Below are 19,733 nucleotides of genomic sequence, written 5' to 3'. Positions count from 1 at the left end.
TTATGAAATTCGTTGCCAACGCTTTTAGTAATTGATTTTTATTGGTTCTGTTGTTGCAGCCCTACTAAAAACAGTGTTATGCTGTTAGGGCATGGAACGATAACCATTTTTAATGTATAAAACCGCCAAATGGTATATTTAAGGTTGTTTCTCCGTTTTAAGTTTTTTTTTGGACAACAGTATCTCCAGCAGGAAAGATCCAAAAATGCCTTTTTATCTGGCATTTCTGCATATTGTCAGCTATATAAATTGTCACCACGTAGGTCTTCAGCAAAGCCTCAGGACATGCACAAAGGCAAGAAAACAAAGAAAAAAGTACAAATTAATGAAAACAAGTAGGAAAGTATGTCATCTTGCCATCTCATCACTTCAGTTAACAGCAAACGAGGCATTAAGCATTTGCATAAGTTCATTCATTTTCCTTCAGCCCAGTACCTTTAATTATCAGCAGTTGCCACAGCGGATTGAACCACCAACTTATCTAGCATATGTTTTAAACAGCGGATGCCCTTCCAGCTGCAACCCAGTACTGGGAAGCAATAGCATAATTTAAATACAATAATGCAGCCTCACTAATATAAGCGTGAATTATGCGTACTTGCAAGCAAGTCACAAATGTTTTTAATCGAGTGGAAGATGTACATGAGGGAACACAACACAAATAATCTAGAGCGAGTGCATTTGATGATTTGCATTTAAAGCCACAGGCACAAAAAAACTTGGTTTTCCTCTGACCCCCAAAATGAAATATTCTGCAAGGTATATGATCTGAAACCTCAGACACATTCTGGGAACGCCAAAGACTTATTTTACATTTTGTTAAAAAAATAAAAGGGTTAATTATAGGAACCCTGTAAAGGGATAGTTGACGACAAAATGAAAATAGCCTCACCGTTTACTCTTCCTCGTGTGGTTTTAAACCTTTATGAGTTTCTTGATTCAGCTGAACACAGAAAAAAGATATTGTGAAAAACTCTAGTTTTCTTTGTGTTCCAGAAGAAAGGAAATGTTTAAAACTGCATGATGGAGAGTAAATGGTAATTTTTATCATTTTCATTTTTGGGTGAAACATCCATCTCATGCTTCTCGCTTTGAACCTTCAAACTAAAGTTAACTTTTTTTCATTTAAAGACCTGATGGTGCTGAAAGAAGAGACACTTCATCAGAATGAAAAGGAAGAGAAACAGCAGTTTGAGAAACACCAAGTAATAATGACTGATGAAAAACCCACACTGTCTAAAAAGACTTCATCACGTGGAAGACCTCGGAAATCCAAGTCTATGTGTAATTACAGCTGTACACGGTGTAGAAAGAGTTTCAGTAAAAAGTCAAACCTTGATATTCACATGAGAGTTCACACTAAAGAGAAACCTTACACCTGCAAACAGTGTGGAAAGAGGTTTGGTTATATACAAGGCTTTGAAAACCACATGAGAATTCACACTGGAGAGAGGCCGTACACATGCCAACAGTGTGGAAAAAGCTTCTATCATGCAGGAAACTTTGCAGCGCACCAGAGAATTCACACTGGGCAGAGGAAGTATACATGCCAACATTGTGGAAAAAGCTTCTCTAAAACAGGAAACTTGGCAGTGCACATGAGAATTCACACTGGGGAGAAGCCTTACTCTTGCTCTCAGTGTGGAAAGAGTTTTAAGCAAAATGTCACCCTTAAAATCCACATGAGAACACACAATGAAGAAAGAATTTTTACCTGCACACAGTGTGGGAAAAGTATTTCTCAAAAGCACTACCTTGACATCCACATGAGGATCCACACTGGAGAGAAACCTTACACATGCACAGAGTGTGGTAAAAGTTTCCCATATAAAGGCTCACTCAAACACCACATGATAAGTCACAGCGGAGAGAAGCCGTTTGCATGTGCTCAGTGTGGAAAGAGTTTCACAACCAAAGCTAGCCTCATGAACCACATGGATGGTCACACTGGAACCATAGTGTTCACATGTGATCGGTGTGGAAAGACCTTCACACGCAAAGACTCTATGAAGCAACACATGAAGACTCACTCAGGAGAGGATCGTTTAAGATGCAGTGAGTGTGGAAAGGGCTTTAAATGTAAAAGAAGTCTCAGCACTCACCTGAAGCTTCACAATGGAGAGCAAAAATGAGGCCTTGTCCAGCGGAGCTTGGGGCTCTTTCCCAGGACAGCATGTCAAACAAGTGTGAACTCTTGAATACATATCAAGTTACTGATAATGAAACCCTTGGAACGCCTGAAGATTTAAACTCAATAACTGAAGAGGGGTGAGGATGTGCCAGGTTGTGAGAGTTTCTACAGGGCTGCATAAAAAGCTGAATACCTTTATATGTGTTTCAAGTTATTATGAACTGATTATTTTATTTTGTGCAAATTGCACACTTCAAACTAATTTTCGGCTCTGAATATAGAATTAGAAAGATTAGGGAGAAGAAAGTGTTAAGGGAGATGCAGGGAACACTGTCCTACACGCTTAAGCCTGGTTTATAATTGATGCGTCCGCTTGTTTGCTTGAGTGCGTGCAGCAAATGTGATGTCATCGCGGAGTTTGCAGAGGTTTGCTTTGGGTAAACGCGACATAATTTCGGCCGGCGGAGTGTATGTTTTTTTTTTTTTTTGAGACTCAAGCAAACAGTGCGCGCAGCGCCAGATTATGATTTGAGTTGAATATGAATCACTTTGAGCATCTGAAGACATCTTTATCAGCAAACAGTACGCAATGGTGCCGCATTTGAGACTTTGCCTGAAACGTACGCCTGCACAGACATCCTTATGATCCATGATCATAGAGATCACCAGATGACCAATAATTCTTGGCTAGAAATTGCACCAGCCATGGGAAAGAGGACAGCTTTTGTTAAAAGTTTGTAAAAACCTGAAGGATGTTCTTTAAAAGTCAAAGAGGCCATGGCAAAAGTGGAGACCCAGGTACATAATTACAGACAGGCCCGGATTGGCTAATCGGGAGGACCGGGAGAATTCCCGGTGGGCCGATCCTTTTTTTGGCCGCGAGGGCCGGTGTCCCTAGCTCCAGAATCTGTTGCTCTCAGCAGTCACACTTTTTAAAAATAATTTATTTATTTACTTGACCACAGCCTTCTTATTATTTTACCGCAGCTCTGCTCTTTTTATCTATTTTCTCGTAGCCTCGTGAGCAGGATGCAGCCTGCAGGTTAATGATGATATAACTAGATAAGTCACCATTCACCGTACAGCTGTTGTGGTACAGTGGTTAGTACGGTTAGATAAAGACGCGGCCAACCTGGGTTTGGTCCTTGTCTGAGTAACAATTTTTTTTTTTTCATTTTTATTGTTAAGACATAATACTGTAAGGGTTGTTGAACATTTGAAGTTCTGAAAGAGCTGTTTTCTCAAAAAAAGACGTGATAGTGTAATTAGAAACTGAATTGGAAATAACCTTATTTTAATATAGTCAGTGGTGAACTGAGGTGGGCCGGTCTGAGGCTTGAAACTCCAGGGCTGAAAAAGAGTCCCACTCCGGCCCTGATTACAGAATATGTTTTTCCATTAGTCGCAGGTTTTACACTGATTTATACGTTACAATTTTAAATTTAAAACAATTTAATATCAAAACTATAATTAAGGAACAAATTATTTTTTTGATAATTGGAAAGGAATATTTGACCCTATTGGCTTACAATACACTGATGCCATGTTTTTCTAGGCTTTATTGGTGATCATGGTCAGAAGTGTTGGACCATTATTCCCTTTTTAGCATAAGTATAGGACAGAAACTAGCCAGACAATAATGTGTGAATTGTGGAGTGGGCTAAATCTAAAAAAAAAACATGTATTTTTTAGTCAGTGTACTTTTTTGCTTTTATTTTTGCCATAATAAAATATATTTGTAGAGCAACCCATGTTCTTTTGTCATTAATATTTTAATAAACTTCAATGGGTAAAACTGTCTGAGATATGAACAAAAGAAAGTGATGCATCAAAGTTTGATTTAAAAAATCTTGAATGGTTCTAAAAATGCTTATAATAATTAAAATAACTTATAAACACAATAAAAATAATTAGCTTAAAAATCTTGAATGATGGTAATGATATGACGTAGTTCCGGAAATTTTCTACTACTTTGTTTATTTATCTGACTTCATGGTCAGATTCTTTTGGCCGCCCCCTGTCGTTTTAAAGAATATCACAGCAAAGAATGCGGTGAGTATAAAAGCCTTGTCCGCGTCGTGAGGTGTGCGCGCAGTCAGAGGAGGTGTGCGATGTGGTGCCAGGTGAAAGTATAGCTTTAGATTGTGTTTTCGATCATTCACATTGTCGGATTTCACTCGTGTGAACAAACAACCATTTGCCTCAAGTTTTGGGCTTTTGTCTGCAGTTTCACTAAACTTGTTGGAGAATGAAAGTCCGCCTAAACTTGTGCGGTGTAAACTTGCCATAAGGCAATGACTGTGAGCAACTGAAGCAGACTCCCTAAAGCCCTGTTCAGACTACACAATGCCATTTGCCTGTTACGACAAATCAGATTTGTGTCAGATTATGAGATTTTGACTTGATCAAATCTTGATGTGTTGTGGGTAACAAATGAAGACAAGTTTTCTTCATGAAGACAATTAAACTGTCTGTACACGACTGGTTGCCTTTAAATATATGTTCATGTGAAAACTCCCACATTACTACAAATAAATTGTTGTATGGGAAACCCAGTGTCACTATTGTGAATGAGAGCTTAAGTAGTTTGTTGTAATTCCAGTACTCAACAGACTACTGAAGCACTTCATTTATGAATGAAAAATTTTATAAAGCTAAAAAGGTTATTAACCAGGTAATGCTGTGTACAATTTTTCTTAAGTTTTACCAAATTTAACTAGTTTATAGCAAACAAAAAAAGGTTTACATGGATATTGACATGAGGCATTCTGTCATGTACATGAGTATATGCAATTGTAGAAAATATGCTCAGTGTTTTCAGTATAACTTTCCCAAAGTTGACAAAAGTTATCCTCAGTATCAAATATTAATCTCAGAAATTATTTTGATGGATACACATCAGTAATCATTTTAAACTTAAGCTCTTTAATTTTGGGCAGAATTGGGTAAGAAATGTAACTTGTTCTTATTTTTTCTAATTCCTGTGAATTAAAATCTTTAAAAATGAAATGAGGTCTGAGCTGATTAGGATTAAGCTTTTGAATAAAAATATTCCTTAAAAACTTACTACATTTTGGATCTCTAAAACATAAATTGACCAAAAACAGAGATGAAAGAGAAAACATTACAGAATAGTGTAAAAAGAATACCTCTGATCAATACTATGATGTTTTTAGGAATAACATTAACAAATCTGTAAAACTCTTTAGAATGACAAAAAAAAAAAAAACATGTTTTAAGCAGAAGTTTTTGGAATTAAGATTGTCACCATGGCTATCCTTCCTATCCAATAAAGAAAAAAAAATCCTAAAATAAAGACTTATTTCGATATAAAATAAAATGATTGTTCGATAAACAAGTTTTATGAGGACTGAAATTGTGAAAAAAATCTAGTCTCAGCACAATAGGACCTGCTGGTGAAACAAAGACCAAATTTAAGGTTTATTTGGGCTAGAAGTGGGTTATCATTATTTCACTGCTGTCAGAGTCAGGGATAATTCTATACATTATTATTTTGTGTTCTCTAGAATTCTCATGAAACTCGTGAAATTAAAATTCATGCAAAATATTTTTATAAGATCTTATTTCGCTGATTGATTTCTGTTATTTATTTAAAATATTTGCATAATAATAATAGTTTTATAATAATAATAAAACTTTTATTTATTTGTAATATAATTATATTTAAAATGACAACTTTGTGAGCCTTGACCAATGCATTTACCAAGCCGCTGTCAGCAAGACTCACTTTGACACTTCTCTGCAGCATGTGAGCGACACAGTATATATGAACACATGAACTGTCGCTCACATGGGTTAAAGCTGTGAATGAAGACATGCAATCGTTAAAAGAAATTGTAACCTTTACTCTTACCAACCTAACTAAAGGCAAAGAAAAAGGGGGTAAATTGTTTTTTTACAATTGAGAGAGATAGTGATGGTCTGACAAATACAAAACATGGTATTTTGCCAAATGGTACAGCCAGCAAAAAGGTGTGAACTATGACAAGATTTTTTCTCCAACTGCTAACATGACTAGTATAAGAGTGTTAATGCAAAAGCTGTGCAAGAAAATCTGATTGTTCACCATTTATTCATTTTCTTTTCGGCTTAGTCTCTATTAATGTGGGGTCACCACAGCGGAATGAGCCGCCAACTTATCCAGGACATGTTTTACACAGCAAAGGCCCTTCCAGCTGCAACCCATCCCTGGGAAACATCCACTCACACACACAAACACACTCACACTAGAGTCAATTTGAGCTTTTACCCAATTCACCTATACCACATGTCTTTGGACTTGGGGAAACCGGAGCAAACACATGCAAACACATTGAGGACATGCAAACTCCACACAGAAATGCCAACCGACCCAGCCGAGGCTCAAACCAGTGACCTTCTTGCTGTGAGGCGAACATGCTATCCATGGGCCACCGCATTGCCCCTGATTGCTCACCTGATGGATGTAAAAACAGCGTATTTATATGCACCAATAGAATGTGACATTTTTTATAGAAACACCAGAAGGTTATAAGTAGGCCCACATAAAATCTGTGTGCACAGAAATCCGCAGAATTTAGCCCATCATTGAGTCTATTTATTTACTTGTATAAATGTGTGTACATTTATTTATTTTTTCAGTTTTTCATTAATTTCAGTAATATTATTAACTAATATGAAAATGTTTATTTAATTTATCTACAATACAGTGTGTAAAGTAATATTTTCTGTCTTTTAGTAGAGATATTATAGAAGAGACTTGTTTTGTTTACCAAACAAGTGGATCTAGATAGATTTGCATTGTAAAAAGCTTTTAATTAAGATACTCCCAAAATAACACCACATAAATCCGCAGTTTTTATTTATTTATTTATTTTTTATACAAAATTCTCAGAAGAAATAGCAAAAAAGGTCAAGATTCTGTTTGGCCCTAGTAATGAGGTAAAATCTGAAAGAAAGAGAAACCGGTGTGTAAATTGAAAATAATCACTTTATGGACTCAAGCAGTCAGGCAGGAACTAAAACAAAATGTTGATTACTTGGGTGAAGACATTTTTGCCCCTCGTATTCTTCAGTATATCTTCATTTGCATTCAGCAGAAGAAACTCAAACAGGTTTGGAACTGGTAGAGATGAGTAAATGACAGAATTGTAATTTTTGTGAACTACCCCTTTAATGCTTCTTTAAGGTAAAGTTAAATATGATTCCAGAAGATAAAGAATGACAAGAAACAGACACTAAGAGAAAACAATTCATATATAAAAAACTCAGGAAGTTGTAGAAATAGGAAAGACCCTAATCACAAGGATGAGATTTAGTAATGTGTTCTAAACAGGGCCGGATTAACCAATGGGCCTTATGGACACAGGCCCAGGGGCCCGTGCGCACTAGGGGCCCCTGCGAGGGGGGAGAAAAAAAAAGACAATTTCGGAGTGTCTTTTTTGGCCAATTGCAAATAGCGCATCTAGTTGGAATAAGCTATTCAGGGTTTACGCCCATCGATGCCTGATTGATAGAGACAAGACAAGTATAGAGCTGCTGTTATCAACAGTCGCAGTGGCGTACCTTGTAAGGCGCCCCGCATCGTCTTTTGACGCGATTAATCATAAACTCGGTTCGAATCCACCAACAGCTGAACTCGTGCTACTTTTTTTCTCCCCTTTACATATCAGATTGGAAATATATTTATTTTTAACAGGAAGGAAACATTTTTTTAAAATAATGCAAATGTGATATAAAGTCACAAGTGTCTCGTGGGTATTTAATAATGTTTAGCCTTATTATTATAGGTGACTCCCTCTCTGCAAAAACTATATTGCTTAGACAACTGTATTTCCTCTGAGCCAAAAAGTCGGGAACACATATTAATATTATTATTATATTTAAATTGCCTTTCTATCTTTAACTAAACAGAATGCTGTAATTGGTCAAGCGCGGAAACGTCAGTTTTGTAATAACCCGCACTAAACTGAGCGGACTTTAGTGTAACGTTATATCTGTCATAGATCAAAAATGAGTGGACAAGTGGATTTAGCAAACGCGAGAGAAAGAGGAGAGGAGGCATCTTTATTGAGGCATTTTCCATACACACCATCTTTAAACAGACCCATGATCAGGAGAATGAGGGTACAGAAGAAGACGTTATGGTAACTTTAAATGAGTAGCTAGCATTAACCAGGCGGAGGGGCTAACGGCAGCGCAGCGCGGACTGGATTCATTGTGTAAGAGACAGACAGAAAAGGAGAGAGAGAGGGAGAGAGAGAGAGAAAGGCCTAGAAGAGGAGAGAGACGGGAGAGAAGAGGTATAGTGTCTGTGATTTCGGATACTTTTAGGTTTATAATCAAGTCTTCATCACGAGAAGAGTAGAGAAAATACAGGGAGAGGAGGAGAGAGACAGTAAATCAGTGTTTGTATTATGAAAGACTCAGATTCATAGAACTCAGATTCATAGAACTGGATTGGAGAAGCATTGTGCGTTATATGCCATAGCAATAATATGCTTTATAAGTTTGTAAAGGCAATACATTGAAATACCCTTAAAAAAAAAATTTAAAAAAAATAAAAATAAAATATATATATATATATATATATATATATATATATATATATATATATATATATATATATATACAGTATGGCCACGTAGGGGGCCTTACAAGACAATGTGCCCAGGGGCCCCTGAGTTCTTAATCCGGGCCTGGTTCTAGACATGCAAGTCGTCATAAAGTGAATTAAAAAGTTTTTTTTTAAAATTATCTTTAAAATGTTTTGATCAGCTTCAAATACTAAATATGTCTGTGTGTGTGAGAGAGAGCTGATATAGTGTAAAGTGAAAACGAGGGAGAAATTTATCAATAAGTCATGACTCATGACAGTAGCAAAAAAAAAAAAGCTGAACAAAATGACTTTTATTTTGGCGGGGTGCTGTGACGTCATAAGGCGGCGCCGCTTTTGCGCTTTATTTCAACAGGAGAAAGGTTTGTTTTCAAGCTTTTACACTTATATAAACCGATTGATTACAGTTTAAGGTTTTTTCATCCGATGCTAAATTATGTACCTGCTGTTGACAATATTATTTTAACCCTTTATACAACGTTACTATTTTACATAACTTAGAGGTAAAGTTGGTTTTATATTCACACATTCTGACTTCCACTTAATATAATTTCCTAAAAGTATTATTTGCAAACTCTAAATAGTGAAATCATATTGGCAGCAAATGACTATCAAAGTACAACAGTGTTCACTGTCAAATAAACAGTGTTAATATTGTTTTTAATTCACACTTGCATCGAATATTCAAAGTAACATGGTAAATAATATACAGACTTCTTAATGAACGAGTGTGTAAATATAAAACTAACTTTATGGTTTATATTACCTATATTGTTTGAATAAAGCAACAGAAAAGTGTGTAATAAGTGTCCTAATGATGAAGGTTTACTTGATTCAATAGCGTAATATCACTCCATTCTAAGTATACATCACTATATATAATAAACGGAGTACTACTTTTAATCAGCTCATTGTTTCTTGCTCGGACTCACTCTTTTACTTGATTTCTTTTTAATTACTCTCATATAAAGAAACTGTTGCAGCAAGTGTTGAAGATAAGTTATTTTTGTTTCTGTTCATTGTTTTATTCATTTTAAACAGGAAGTGTCCGAACACAGAGAAAAACTCCTGCTGAAGCGACTGATCTCCACACTGTTATAAAGATGGCGTTTGTTAAAGAGGAGAGTGAAGATGTGAAGATTGAAGAAACATTCACAGTCAAACAGGAAGATCTGCAGGAACAAACAGGTTGGTTTTCATTCTCAAACACCAACTCAGTCATTTGATCCTCATTCAGATATTTTTTAATAATAAGAATACTAAATTAATCCATCTTGTAGCCCTGAGTGTGCTGCCTAGTTCTACTAAATGCACATAAGCACTTATTGAAAGATAGTAACAAGTTTCTTTTGTTACTTGTTCTCATGTCTTTTGTCATTCTTTTATGCATTAGTAGTCTCCCATTTTCTCTACCTTCTTAAGGTTATTGCTTTTCTTGTTCTACTGTTTGTAAAGAGTTCTTGAGAGCACAGGCGCTATATAAAATTAATTAAAAATAATAAATTAAAGTTTAACTGAGCTGACGATATTTGACCTACAGTATTCTCATAGAAGATATCTGCTATTACGGTGATAGTGTTGGCTTAGTAATTTCCATTTGCATGTCATGTTGATCACAATTCCCTTTTTCCCCTCAACTTCTTTATGGGTTTAAACCTTTTTCTAGTAGTTGTTACTAGTTCTTACAGATTTTATCTGAGTTAGAACACACAAGACTCACACATGAACATTTACTCAAAGGAGAAGAACCACCAAAATGCCTTTATTGCAACAGAAACCAAACAGTTAAACATATTCTTGTGGAATGCCCCATTTTTAATGTTATTAGACAACAATATTTATCTGGAGAGACTTTAAAGGAAATATTTTTAAACGTGAATCCATCTAAAGTTGGAGAATTTTTATCAAAAGGAAATCCTAAAAAACGGTTTTAGATTTTTTTCTTATATATTATCATTATTATTATTATTTATATGTTTTACCTTGTACATTATTTATTGCTGTTGATGACTTTTAATTGTTAGAATATTTTTACTTGATCTATTTTCCTTTTGCCATGACATAGCCATAGACGCTGAAATGGCAATAAAATTAAAACTCTCTCTCTCTCTCTCTCTCTCTCTGAGTTAGAACTAAATTAATGTTATAAAAACTAATTACCAGGGCTATTGTGTTTAAACAGGGTTTATGCGGGGTTGTAAATTACAAAATCAAAATTTTAGGCCTTAAAGTCTTAAATTTACTGAAATGTTGTATTGTAGGTCTTAAATCTTTTTTAAACAAGTCTTCATTTTCCTTTGTTCATGTTTTGCTGCTCAATCTGGTCAAACCCCATACAATCACCAACAATCCATCTCAATAAAACAGTAAACTTTTTATTCAAAAAGGTCATTTTAACTCTATTTATCATAATGCTTAAATTGTTTTCCTTACAATAACATATGTTTAAACGTGCTCCATGTATTTACTGCTGAGGACAGACTGTTGTGCATATTTTTTTTTTTTAAATTTTTATCATTAAAACTTTTAATGCACTTGTTAATTGTTTTTTTGTTTTTTTAAAGAAAATTTATGTTGGAAAAAAGTGAAGTAGAGCTTGCTTGTTTTTACACAATATTTAAGATCTTTTGCTAAGAAATATCTAAAATATTAAATGTTTTTATTATTCATTTATTATTGTATAATTAAATGTATAAAATTATTATTATTTATTTTTTGATAGGGAAAATAAAATCCTTTCTATCTGGGCCATTTGAAAAAATCTTTAGCCCTTTATGAGTCTAAAATTTCATAATGGTCTTAAAAATGTCTTAATGTCTTAAATTTAACTTGGTGAAACCTGCAGAAACTCTGGTTTAAAGTATGTCAGAAAACGTGGATGCCCCCAATATTAAATATGCTGAATGAAATGGACACTAAAATAATTAATTATTATAAAACATTGTAGAGTATTCTAAACTATATGATGTTGCTGTGGGATGACATGAGACAAAACAAACACATTATAGTGGAACAATAACGTTTAGCATTGCACTGACTACAACTGGCCAACAAACTAGTCTAAAAATGACTTTTGCTGTTTAAGAAATGGATTACAGCATGCTGATGATAAGCAAACATTTGAGCGTAAAGTTTGTCAGTATTGACCAAATTCTTCACGTACCAGCAGGCACCGCCATTGAAATCTTTTTGCTTGAGACTTTTTTTTTTAAAAGATGAATTTTTAGATTCTAAAAACCGTGTTATGCTGCTTAGGCATGGGACAGTTTACAAGGTATACCTCGGTTTGAGAAAAGTCAAGGTTTTAAAACCGCCAATATTTTCAGCTGTATTGTTCCTACAGTATATACTTTTTAAAAATGTTTTATTTTAAGTTTTTTAGGACAACAGTATCTCCAGGAGAAAATGTATCCAAATGATGAGGTTTTAAATTGTAAATAAATCTGTATTTTTAAAACAAATGAAGACAGCAGTTGTCAATTATTCATTTGAATGATTTTGCCAGACATGTTTACTGCTCCAAGATATTGTAAAAGTTTCTCCAATGAAAATATTTTGTTCAAAGGGAAAAAGTACAGTTAAACCATGATATTTTTATTCAAGCTTATCATACCGTCAGAATCTTATACTGGCCCATGCCTAATGCTGCTTGATGTTGCAAAGTCATATTTTCTTATTTTATTGTTTTTTGTATGTATAGTCATGAACACATTTGTTTGTGGAGCAAGTTTATTAATCCTGGTCATTTCTCCAATAGGCAATTGAAGTTCTAAAACAATAGCATATGAGTTCAGGGCCCTGTTTCAGAAAGGAGGTCAAGTGAAAACTCAGAGTATTTTAATCCTGAAATGAGAGAAAGTCTGGGTTATCATTTCAAAATGGCAGGTTTGTCAAACTTGAGAAAGCAGGGTAAGCCAGTTTCTGAAAGAGATCTAACTTTAACTGCGAGTCAGTTACCGTGGTAACTTACTCTGTGAACCTACCTGGTCAGTAGCAGGTTTTATTCTCTAAACTCGTGAGTTTTTGTCAGTCTCCTTTCCTTTTTCTCGCTTAGCCTTACGTTTCCAGCCACCTATTTTTAAGTGCATTTTGGATGGGCTATGAGCATAAAAAAATTGGTTGATGGAAATGTCATGATGCACATAACTTTTGAAATATTGGCATAAAAAACATGCGCATAACTGAGTAGGATAAACTTTTTATTTTATAAGAAAAGATAAAACTTACGTAAACTACGCAAGCACCTTTACTGAACAAATTCCAGTTTGTGCATTAAAAAAGGTTGGTTATAAGAGATTTTATGATGATACAAATGTGTGTGAATGCACAAACCAGCAGGCTGAGCACACTGCAGAGCGTATAAAATGTTGTTTTGGTCATTCTAAAACACCTGAACCATTTCAGTATTCATGTTATTGTATTATTAATGATCTCCAGAGCGTCTGGAGTGTGTCAAGAGTGTCTGTTCTCTGCATCTCATGGCTTCAAACGCCACCACATGTTCATTGTCCTCTGAGGGGAAAGTCATTTATTAAATAAGCAAAAGATTCATGTAACTTCTTCTGCCGTAATAAATTCTATTTTTACTGTTGATACTTGGAACCAGTTAATCAGGATGTGACGATTTTGTTCTCTTTGATTCATTGGATGGAAACGCTGATTTATTTGTGTATTTTTCATACAATATTCCAGTTTTGCAAATAAATTTAGTTCTCATTTTTGGATGGAAACACAGCTATTACCAACATTTCAGTCTCACAAAGAACAGTACGTCACGTATGAGAATGGCTTGGCCTTTAATGAATAATTAGCTTAACATTACAGACCTTCGACCGGGACATGTACTGTATCTATGAAAGCCTTCTCACATTCTTATGTCCATGGAATCGGATTCTTTATGGCTTTAGCCATGTCTTCTAAAGACATTCCTCTCAGACTTCCCTTACATAAATTGGGAACCAACTTCATTGGACCATTTCCCATTATCAAGGTGTTCAGTCTAGTGTTGGTTCAACTCAAATTAAGTCTAAGTTTAAAAACATTCATCCAGTCTTTTTTTCAGGTGTCTAAGATCAAACCCATGCTTCTCTCCCCACTGCACCCCATAACCTCTGCTCCTCTGCCTCCCAGACTGGTTGAGGGTGCACTCACATACACAGTGCACTGGCCCCTGCATGTGAGGAGGAGAGGTAGAGAGGTTATCAGTATCTGGTAGACTGGAAAGGTTATGGTCCACAGGAAAGATGTTGGATTCCGGCTCTGGATATTCTGGACCGCTCTCTCATTGATCAGTTTCATTAGTTCCATAGTGAGTCTTAAGGGAATGCCAGGGGCCGTTCTTGAGAGAGGGGGTACTGTCACCGTACCTCACGCTTTTGCTCTCTTCTCCTGTTCTGGGTTACAGATTATCTCATGTCATCTGCTTTTATTTGCAGTCACAGAAGCTCTCGTTTCCCTTTTTTCCTGTTTATACCACATCATTCCCTTCATGTTTGTCAGTATGTTATCGATAATTTGTGTGCATATTATTTTGTTACTCACCCTGTATTTGTGTCCAGGACCGCTAGTGAGTGAGTGTCTGGTTGTTTTTTCCCATGAAACTTTATCAGCACTCACCCGACCGGGTGTTTACTTTGATTTTTGCTTTTTCCGTTTCTCACTCCTTAATAAACCCTTGTTGTTTTTCTGCATTTGATTCAGTTTTTTTTGTTTTTTGTTTTTTTTACTTATGACACAAGAATTTTCTTTTTCATTTGTGTTTACATGTCTTTAGATTTTGGCATGATGTCTAGCTTTTGAGGCTCTTTTGGTCTACTTCAGACAGGTCCTATTTAGGTAATTTCTTGATTGAGAACGTGTGGTAGTTATCAGGTCTGGGTGTGGCTAGAGAACTTGAACCCGGTGTGATAAATAAAGTTATGTTTAATGGGGAAAAACATTTTCACACAAGTCTGTGTAGTTCAGTGTTTTGTCTTCCTTTTAAGAATAAAATTCTTCATTTAAAAACTGCACAATGCATTTAGTTATGTTATCTTTGTCTAATATTTACATTTGTTTGATGATCTGAAACCGTTAAGTGTTAGTATTCTGCATTGCATTCGTTACATGCAGATTACTAAACCAGAGAACATTTGTCATCTAAAGGTGCAGGTTTAAGGCTTTATGCAGATGTTATGCAGATATGTCTCATGTCTGTGGGGCAAATATTCTCAGAGATTCAGCTGCTTTTTTTCTGACAGGTTTACCAGTCAGGCACAGAATGAAATAGCATTCCCTATCTGCTTTACAAGTTTTTCAAAAACATGTTGTTTTGTGTGATTACGAATATATACAAATAGAAACTGGCCATTTACAGCTTTCAAATTTATGTCTCATCAATATGACCAAAATGCTCTGGGATTAATCATATGAGTATCCGCTTAAATGTGTATTTGTGTAATGGACACTAGGAGGTTAATATGACAAGATCAATCTAAATATGATCTGCTGTTTTTACATTTAATGTGCATCAAAATTAAAGTTTTCACTGAGAGTTTTAATGATTTACTAAAAGCTGAACTTTTTTTTATTATTTCAGACCTAGTTAAAGAGTATGAGAGGAGTAAAGAGGAGGAACATCATGTCAAAATTGAAGACAAAACTCATTTAGAGACTGATGATATTTTAAAAATGAGAGACAAGCGTTGTTTTACCTGCAATCAGTGTGGGAAGAGTTTGGCAAACAGAAACAAACTAAAGATCCACATGAGGATCCACAATAGGGAGAAACTATTCACATGCACTCAGTGTGGGAAGAATTTCGACCAATCATCAAACCTTAATCAACACATGAGGATCCACACTGGAGAGAAACCATTCACATGCACCCATTGTGGGAAGAGTTTCAGCAACTCAGCAAACCTTAATCAACACATGAGGATTCACACTGGAGAGAAACCATTCACATGTACTCAGTGTGGGAAGAGTTTCAGCCAATCATCATACCTTAATCAGCACATGAGGATCCACACTGGAGAGAAACCATTCACATGCAGTCAGTGTGGGAAGAGTTTCAGCCAATCATCATCCCTTAATCTACACATGAGGATACACACTGGAGAGAAACCATTCACATGTACTCAGTGTGGGAAGAGTTTCAGCCAATCATCAAACCTTAATATACACATGAGGAACCACACTGGAGAGAAACCATTCACATGCCTTCAGTGTGGGAAGAGTTTTAGCCGCTCAACATCCCTTAATCAACACATGATGATGCACACTGGAGAGAAAGAGTATATGTGCTTGAAGTGTGAGAAGACTTTTATTACAGCTGCAAAATTGAAACGCCACCAGAGGGTTCACACTGGAGAAAAACCGTACAAGTGTTCACAGTGCAGTAAGAGGTTTGCTCGCTCAGGAACCCTGAAAACACATGAGAGGATTCACACTGGAGAGAAACTGTAGACATGATCAGTGTGTACAAAGTTTCACTTAATCAGGGCAGCTTAAGAAACACATTGGATGGTTTCTGGTAAGGCACCGACACATGTAGCAGCATAGAAAGAGCGCTTCCATACACACTGGTATTAATCCTCCTTTTTACATCATATATAATAACCTAAACCATATTTAAATGACATGGAGGAGGGACAAAAACAAAAAGGCTAGGACAAAACAACCAGTAAATCCTGAAAAAAATGAAATTTACAGACATCAAAGCCTTCCAGAAGAATATTAAATCTGATTTAACTGCCTTCCAAGATTCTCTCACAAAAGATGTGAAAATGGAATTAAGTAACTGTAAACAAGAAGTCAATCAACAACTGGATGACCTTATCACGGACCTAAATGCAACGACAGAAAAGGTCAACGAAGTGGGGCAGCGAGTTGGAGAATTTTGGAGGAGAACATTGCTGAGATGAAAGAAATGCTCAATCAATCCATTCAAATACAAGAAAATTTAAAAGAGAAACTGTGAGATCTAGAAACACACTCCCGTAGAAATAATAATCAGATTTTTGGAATCCCGGAAGGAAGCATTCTAAATGAAAAGGGAATTAAGTTCTAAACACCACCGCCGGCAAAACTTAAAATCTTTTTGGTAAACGGGCCGATCATGTACAATTCAATGACGGAGGCATCAAGAGATCTGAAAGAAAAAGGACTGATAAACAGCGAATAAGAAACTATTATAGGAATCCCTGGGAAAGAGAAACAAAGACCTTGGCAAAAGGTTGGAGTGACATGGAAGAAAAGTATGGAAAAACATCAAGCGAAGATCCGGGAAAAACTGTGAATTTCAAAGGGACAACACTAGCTTTGTTTGAAAGGGTAAAACCTGACAGATCCTGACAAAAAACTCTAAGAGACTGGTAAATCTTCTTGACTTGATTCACCGATAATGGACCAAGGTTATAATAGTTTTGGATTTTTCATTAGTTTTAGTTTCTATTTCGTTTTGACTTTTTATTTTAATTTTTTTATAATGTATTTATTAATTTTTAAGCAAAACAGATACAACAACAAACAAGTGAACAGAACCTGGGGAGAAAGAAAAGAAAGAAAAAAAGGGGGGGGGGGCATTAATTAAAGTAGCGATATTGCATCCTTGTTAAATCAATCCTCTGATGATTATGGAGGTTATGTTTAAACCCATATGTAACAAAAATGGATCCCACCTCTCATGAAATAAAACATCTTTGCCATGTAGGACACAAGTTAAGTAGGCAAACAGAAGGGGTGAGAGAGGGCAACCTTGTCTTGTTCCTTTCTCAATTTTGAACATAGAGGATCTACAGCCATTAGTGAGTACAGCACTAAAAGGCTCATTATACAATATTTCTACCCACTTAATAAATTGTTCACCAAGACCAAATTTATGTAACGTATGGAATAAAAAGGGCCATTTGATGCGATCAAACGCCTTTTCCGCATCTAATGAGATCACAAGACCTTCTACTGATTGTTGTTTAGCAAATTGAATCACATTCAAAAGACGTCGCATGTTATTTACCGAGTTACGGCCTACAATAAAGCCGGTTTGGTCATCCTTTACTAATACAGGAAGAAAGCCTTCAAGGCGGGTGGCCAAAATTTTTGAAAGGATCTTCAGATCTACATTTAGCAGTGATATGGGGCGATATGACGGAACAGTACTCTGGTTGTTTTCCTTTTTTCAAAATTAAGGATATATTTGCCTCTCTCAGTGACTGTGGTAGGCGGCCTTTTCTAAAAGAGTCATTAAACATATTTAATAATGGATCCACTAATAAGTCTTTGAATTCCTTATAGAATTCACAACTAAGTCCATCTGGACCAGGTGCTTTCCCAGATTGTAAACTCTTTATTGCTGCTAGAACCTCATTTTTAGATATAGGGGCATTAAGGGGTAATGACTGATCTTCGGATAACGTGGGGAGATTAAGTGTCGAGAAGAAAAGCTCTGTGGTTTGTGTTGTGTCCCCTTTTAGTTCTGATTTGTAGAAATTCTCAAAAGAATCTTTAAATGTATTATTAATGAATATGCTGTCCAAAGAGTGTTTACCGTTACTGTCTATAATAGATTGTATAGATTGAGAGTAAGATTTTTTCTTTGTTAGGTGTGCTAAATATTTCCTAGCTTTATCCCCATGTTCATACATTTTCTGCTTAGCAAAGTGAATTTTCACTTCTGCCTGTTTTGTTAAAAGAGAGTCTAACGCAGACCTTAGCGCCGTAATTTCCTTTAGTTTAACAGGGCTTAGTTTATTAATGTATGTTCTCTCAGCATCCCTAAGCTTAGACTCTAAAATCTCTTTTTGTTCCGCTTGTTTACGCCTTTTACTATGTGTGTACTCTATTATAATGCCTCTAGAAAATGCTTTGGTTGTTTCCCATAATAAGGATGAATCTTCAGTTGAGACCGATTTGATGGACATAAAAGTGTTGAATTCCTCTGTAAAATATGTAATAAAGTTATGATCAGCTAATATAAATGGATGAAATCTCCAACCACTGGCTTTATTATTTTGATATCTAAAGGAAAATTCAGTGAAAACTGCCGCGTGGTCAGATATTATTATATCTCCGATTTTGCAAGATGTTATGTGCTCCAACATATTTTTGGGAGAGAATAGATAGTCTATTCTCGTGTGACAACTATGAACTTTTGAAAAATAAGTGTACTCTCTCTCTGCAGGGTGGCAAGCCCTCCAAATATCTACATAATCAAAGTCTTCACACAGGGCCTTAAGTGTTTTAGCCTGTACTGATAGTAACGGTTTCCCTGCTGGGAATTTATCATGGGAATAGGACATAAATGGCAGTTAAAGTCACCCCCAATGAATAATGATTTAACTCCCCAGTCTGCTAATTTGGCAAAGGCTTCAATAAGAAAAATATTTGGGTGACCAGGAGGCCAATAAATATTCATGAAGGCAATTTCTTCCCCATGTAAAAGCCCTTTTAGAAGTACATAGCGCCCTCTAGTGTCTTTAATAACTTGCACCGATTGAAGTGGCACACCTTTTTTAATTAAAATAACTACACCCCTACTCCTTGAAGTAAAAGGAAAAATGGGCTTGGGCATAACACCCCTGCGAAAGCTTAATATGTTCTTGGTCATTTAAGTGGGTCTCTTGAAGTAATGCAACGTCCACCCCCTCCTTTTTTAGATAAGTCAGGACCTTTCTTTTCTTAATAGGTGTGTGAATTCCATTAACATTCCAAGTACATACCTTCAGATTTACCATTTTAAGTACATATTAAACATAATGTGACCCCCATTTATATAGATAAGGTTGCATGAATATCGTACGAAAAGGGAAAAAAGAACGAAAATGAAAAAAAAATGGGGAGATAAAAAAGGGATTCATCCAAGTATACAACAAATACAAAACTTGAACAATAGAACAGTCATTAAACATCAAAATATTTCACACCAGCTCTCGTTATGAGAGTAACTGTGAATTAGAGGCCCCTTAACGACAAAAGGAACTACTAAGAAAACTCCTACCTAAATATTAA

At 35.7% G+C, this 19,733-nt stretch overlaps 2 protein-coding genes across 5 annotated transcripts in view; both read left to right on the top strand.

Moving 5' to 3' along the window:
• Positions 1–3,878, top strand: part of LOC137491106 (uncharacterized) — a 421,384-nt gene extending 417,506 nt beyond the window's left edge. For 3 of the 4 annotated variants that reach the window (XM_087249967.1, XM_088650329.1, XM_087249965.2), the window contains exon 3: positions 1,132–3,878. In XM_087249967.1, the coding sequence (XP_087106093.1) occupies positions 1,132–2,132 (1,001 nt within the window). In that variant the 3' untranslated portion in view covers positions 2,133–3,878. Of the gene's footprint in view, positions 1–996; positions 1,038–1,131 lie in introns of those variants that run through there. The other variant, XM_087249970.1, reaches the window with a different exon arrangement.
• A 5,180-nt stretch (positions 3,879–9,058) lies between these two features.
• Positions 9,059–18,719, top strand: LOC108183829 (uncharacterized). The gene is made up of 3 exons (XM_087250626.1): positions 9,059–9,109; positions 9,789–9,935; positions 15,325–18,719. Exons 2-3 carry the CDS (start codon positions 9,851–9,853, stop codon positions 16,191–16,193), a joined length of 954 nt encoding a protein of 317 aa, XP_087106752.1. The 5' UTR covers positions 9,059–9,109; positions 9,789–9,850; the 3' UTR covers positions 16,194–18,719.
• Positions 18,720–19,733: the final 1,014 nt, after the last annotated feature.

This window comes from Danio rerio, chromosome 4, assembly GCF_052040795.2.
Source record: "Danio rerio strain M-AB ecotype USA chromosome 4, GRCz13ab, whole genome shotgun sequence".
NCBI lineage: Eukaryota > Metazoa > Chordata > Actinopteri > Cypriniformes > Danionidae > Danio > Danio rerio.
The sequence above is the reverse complement of the archived record's forward strand: the minus strand, read 5'-3'. Positions and strand labels throughout refer to the sequence as shown.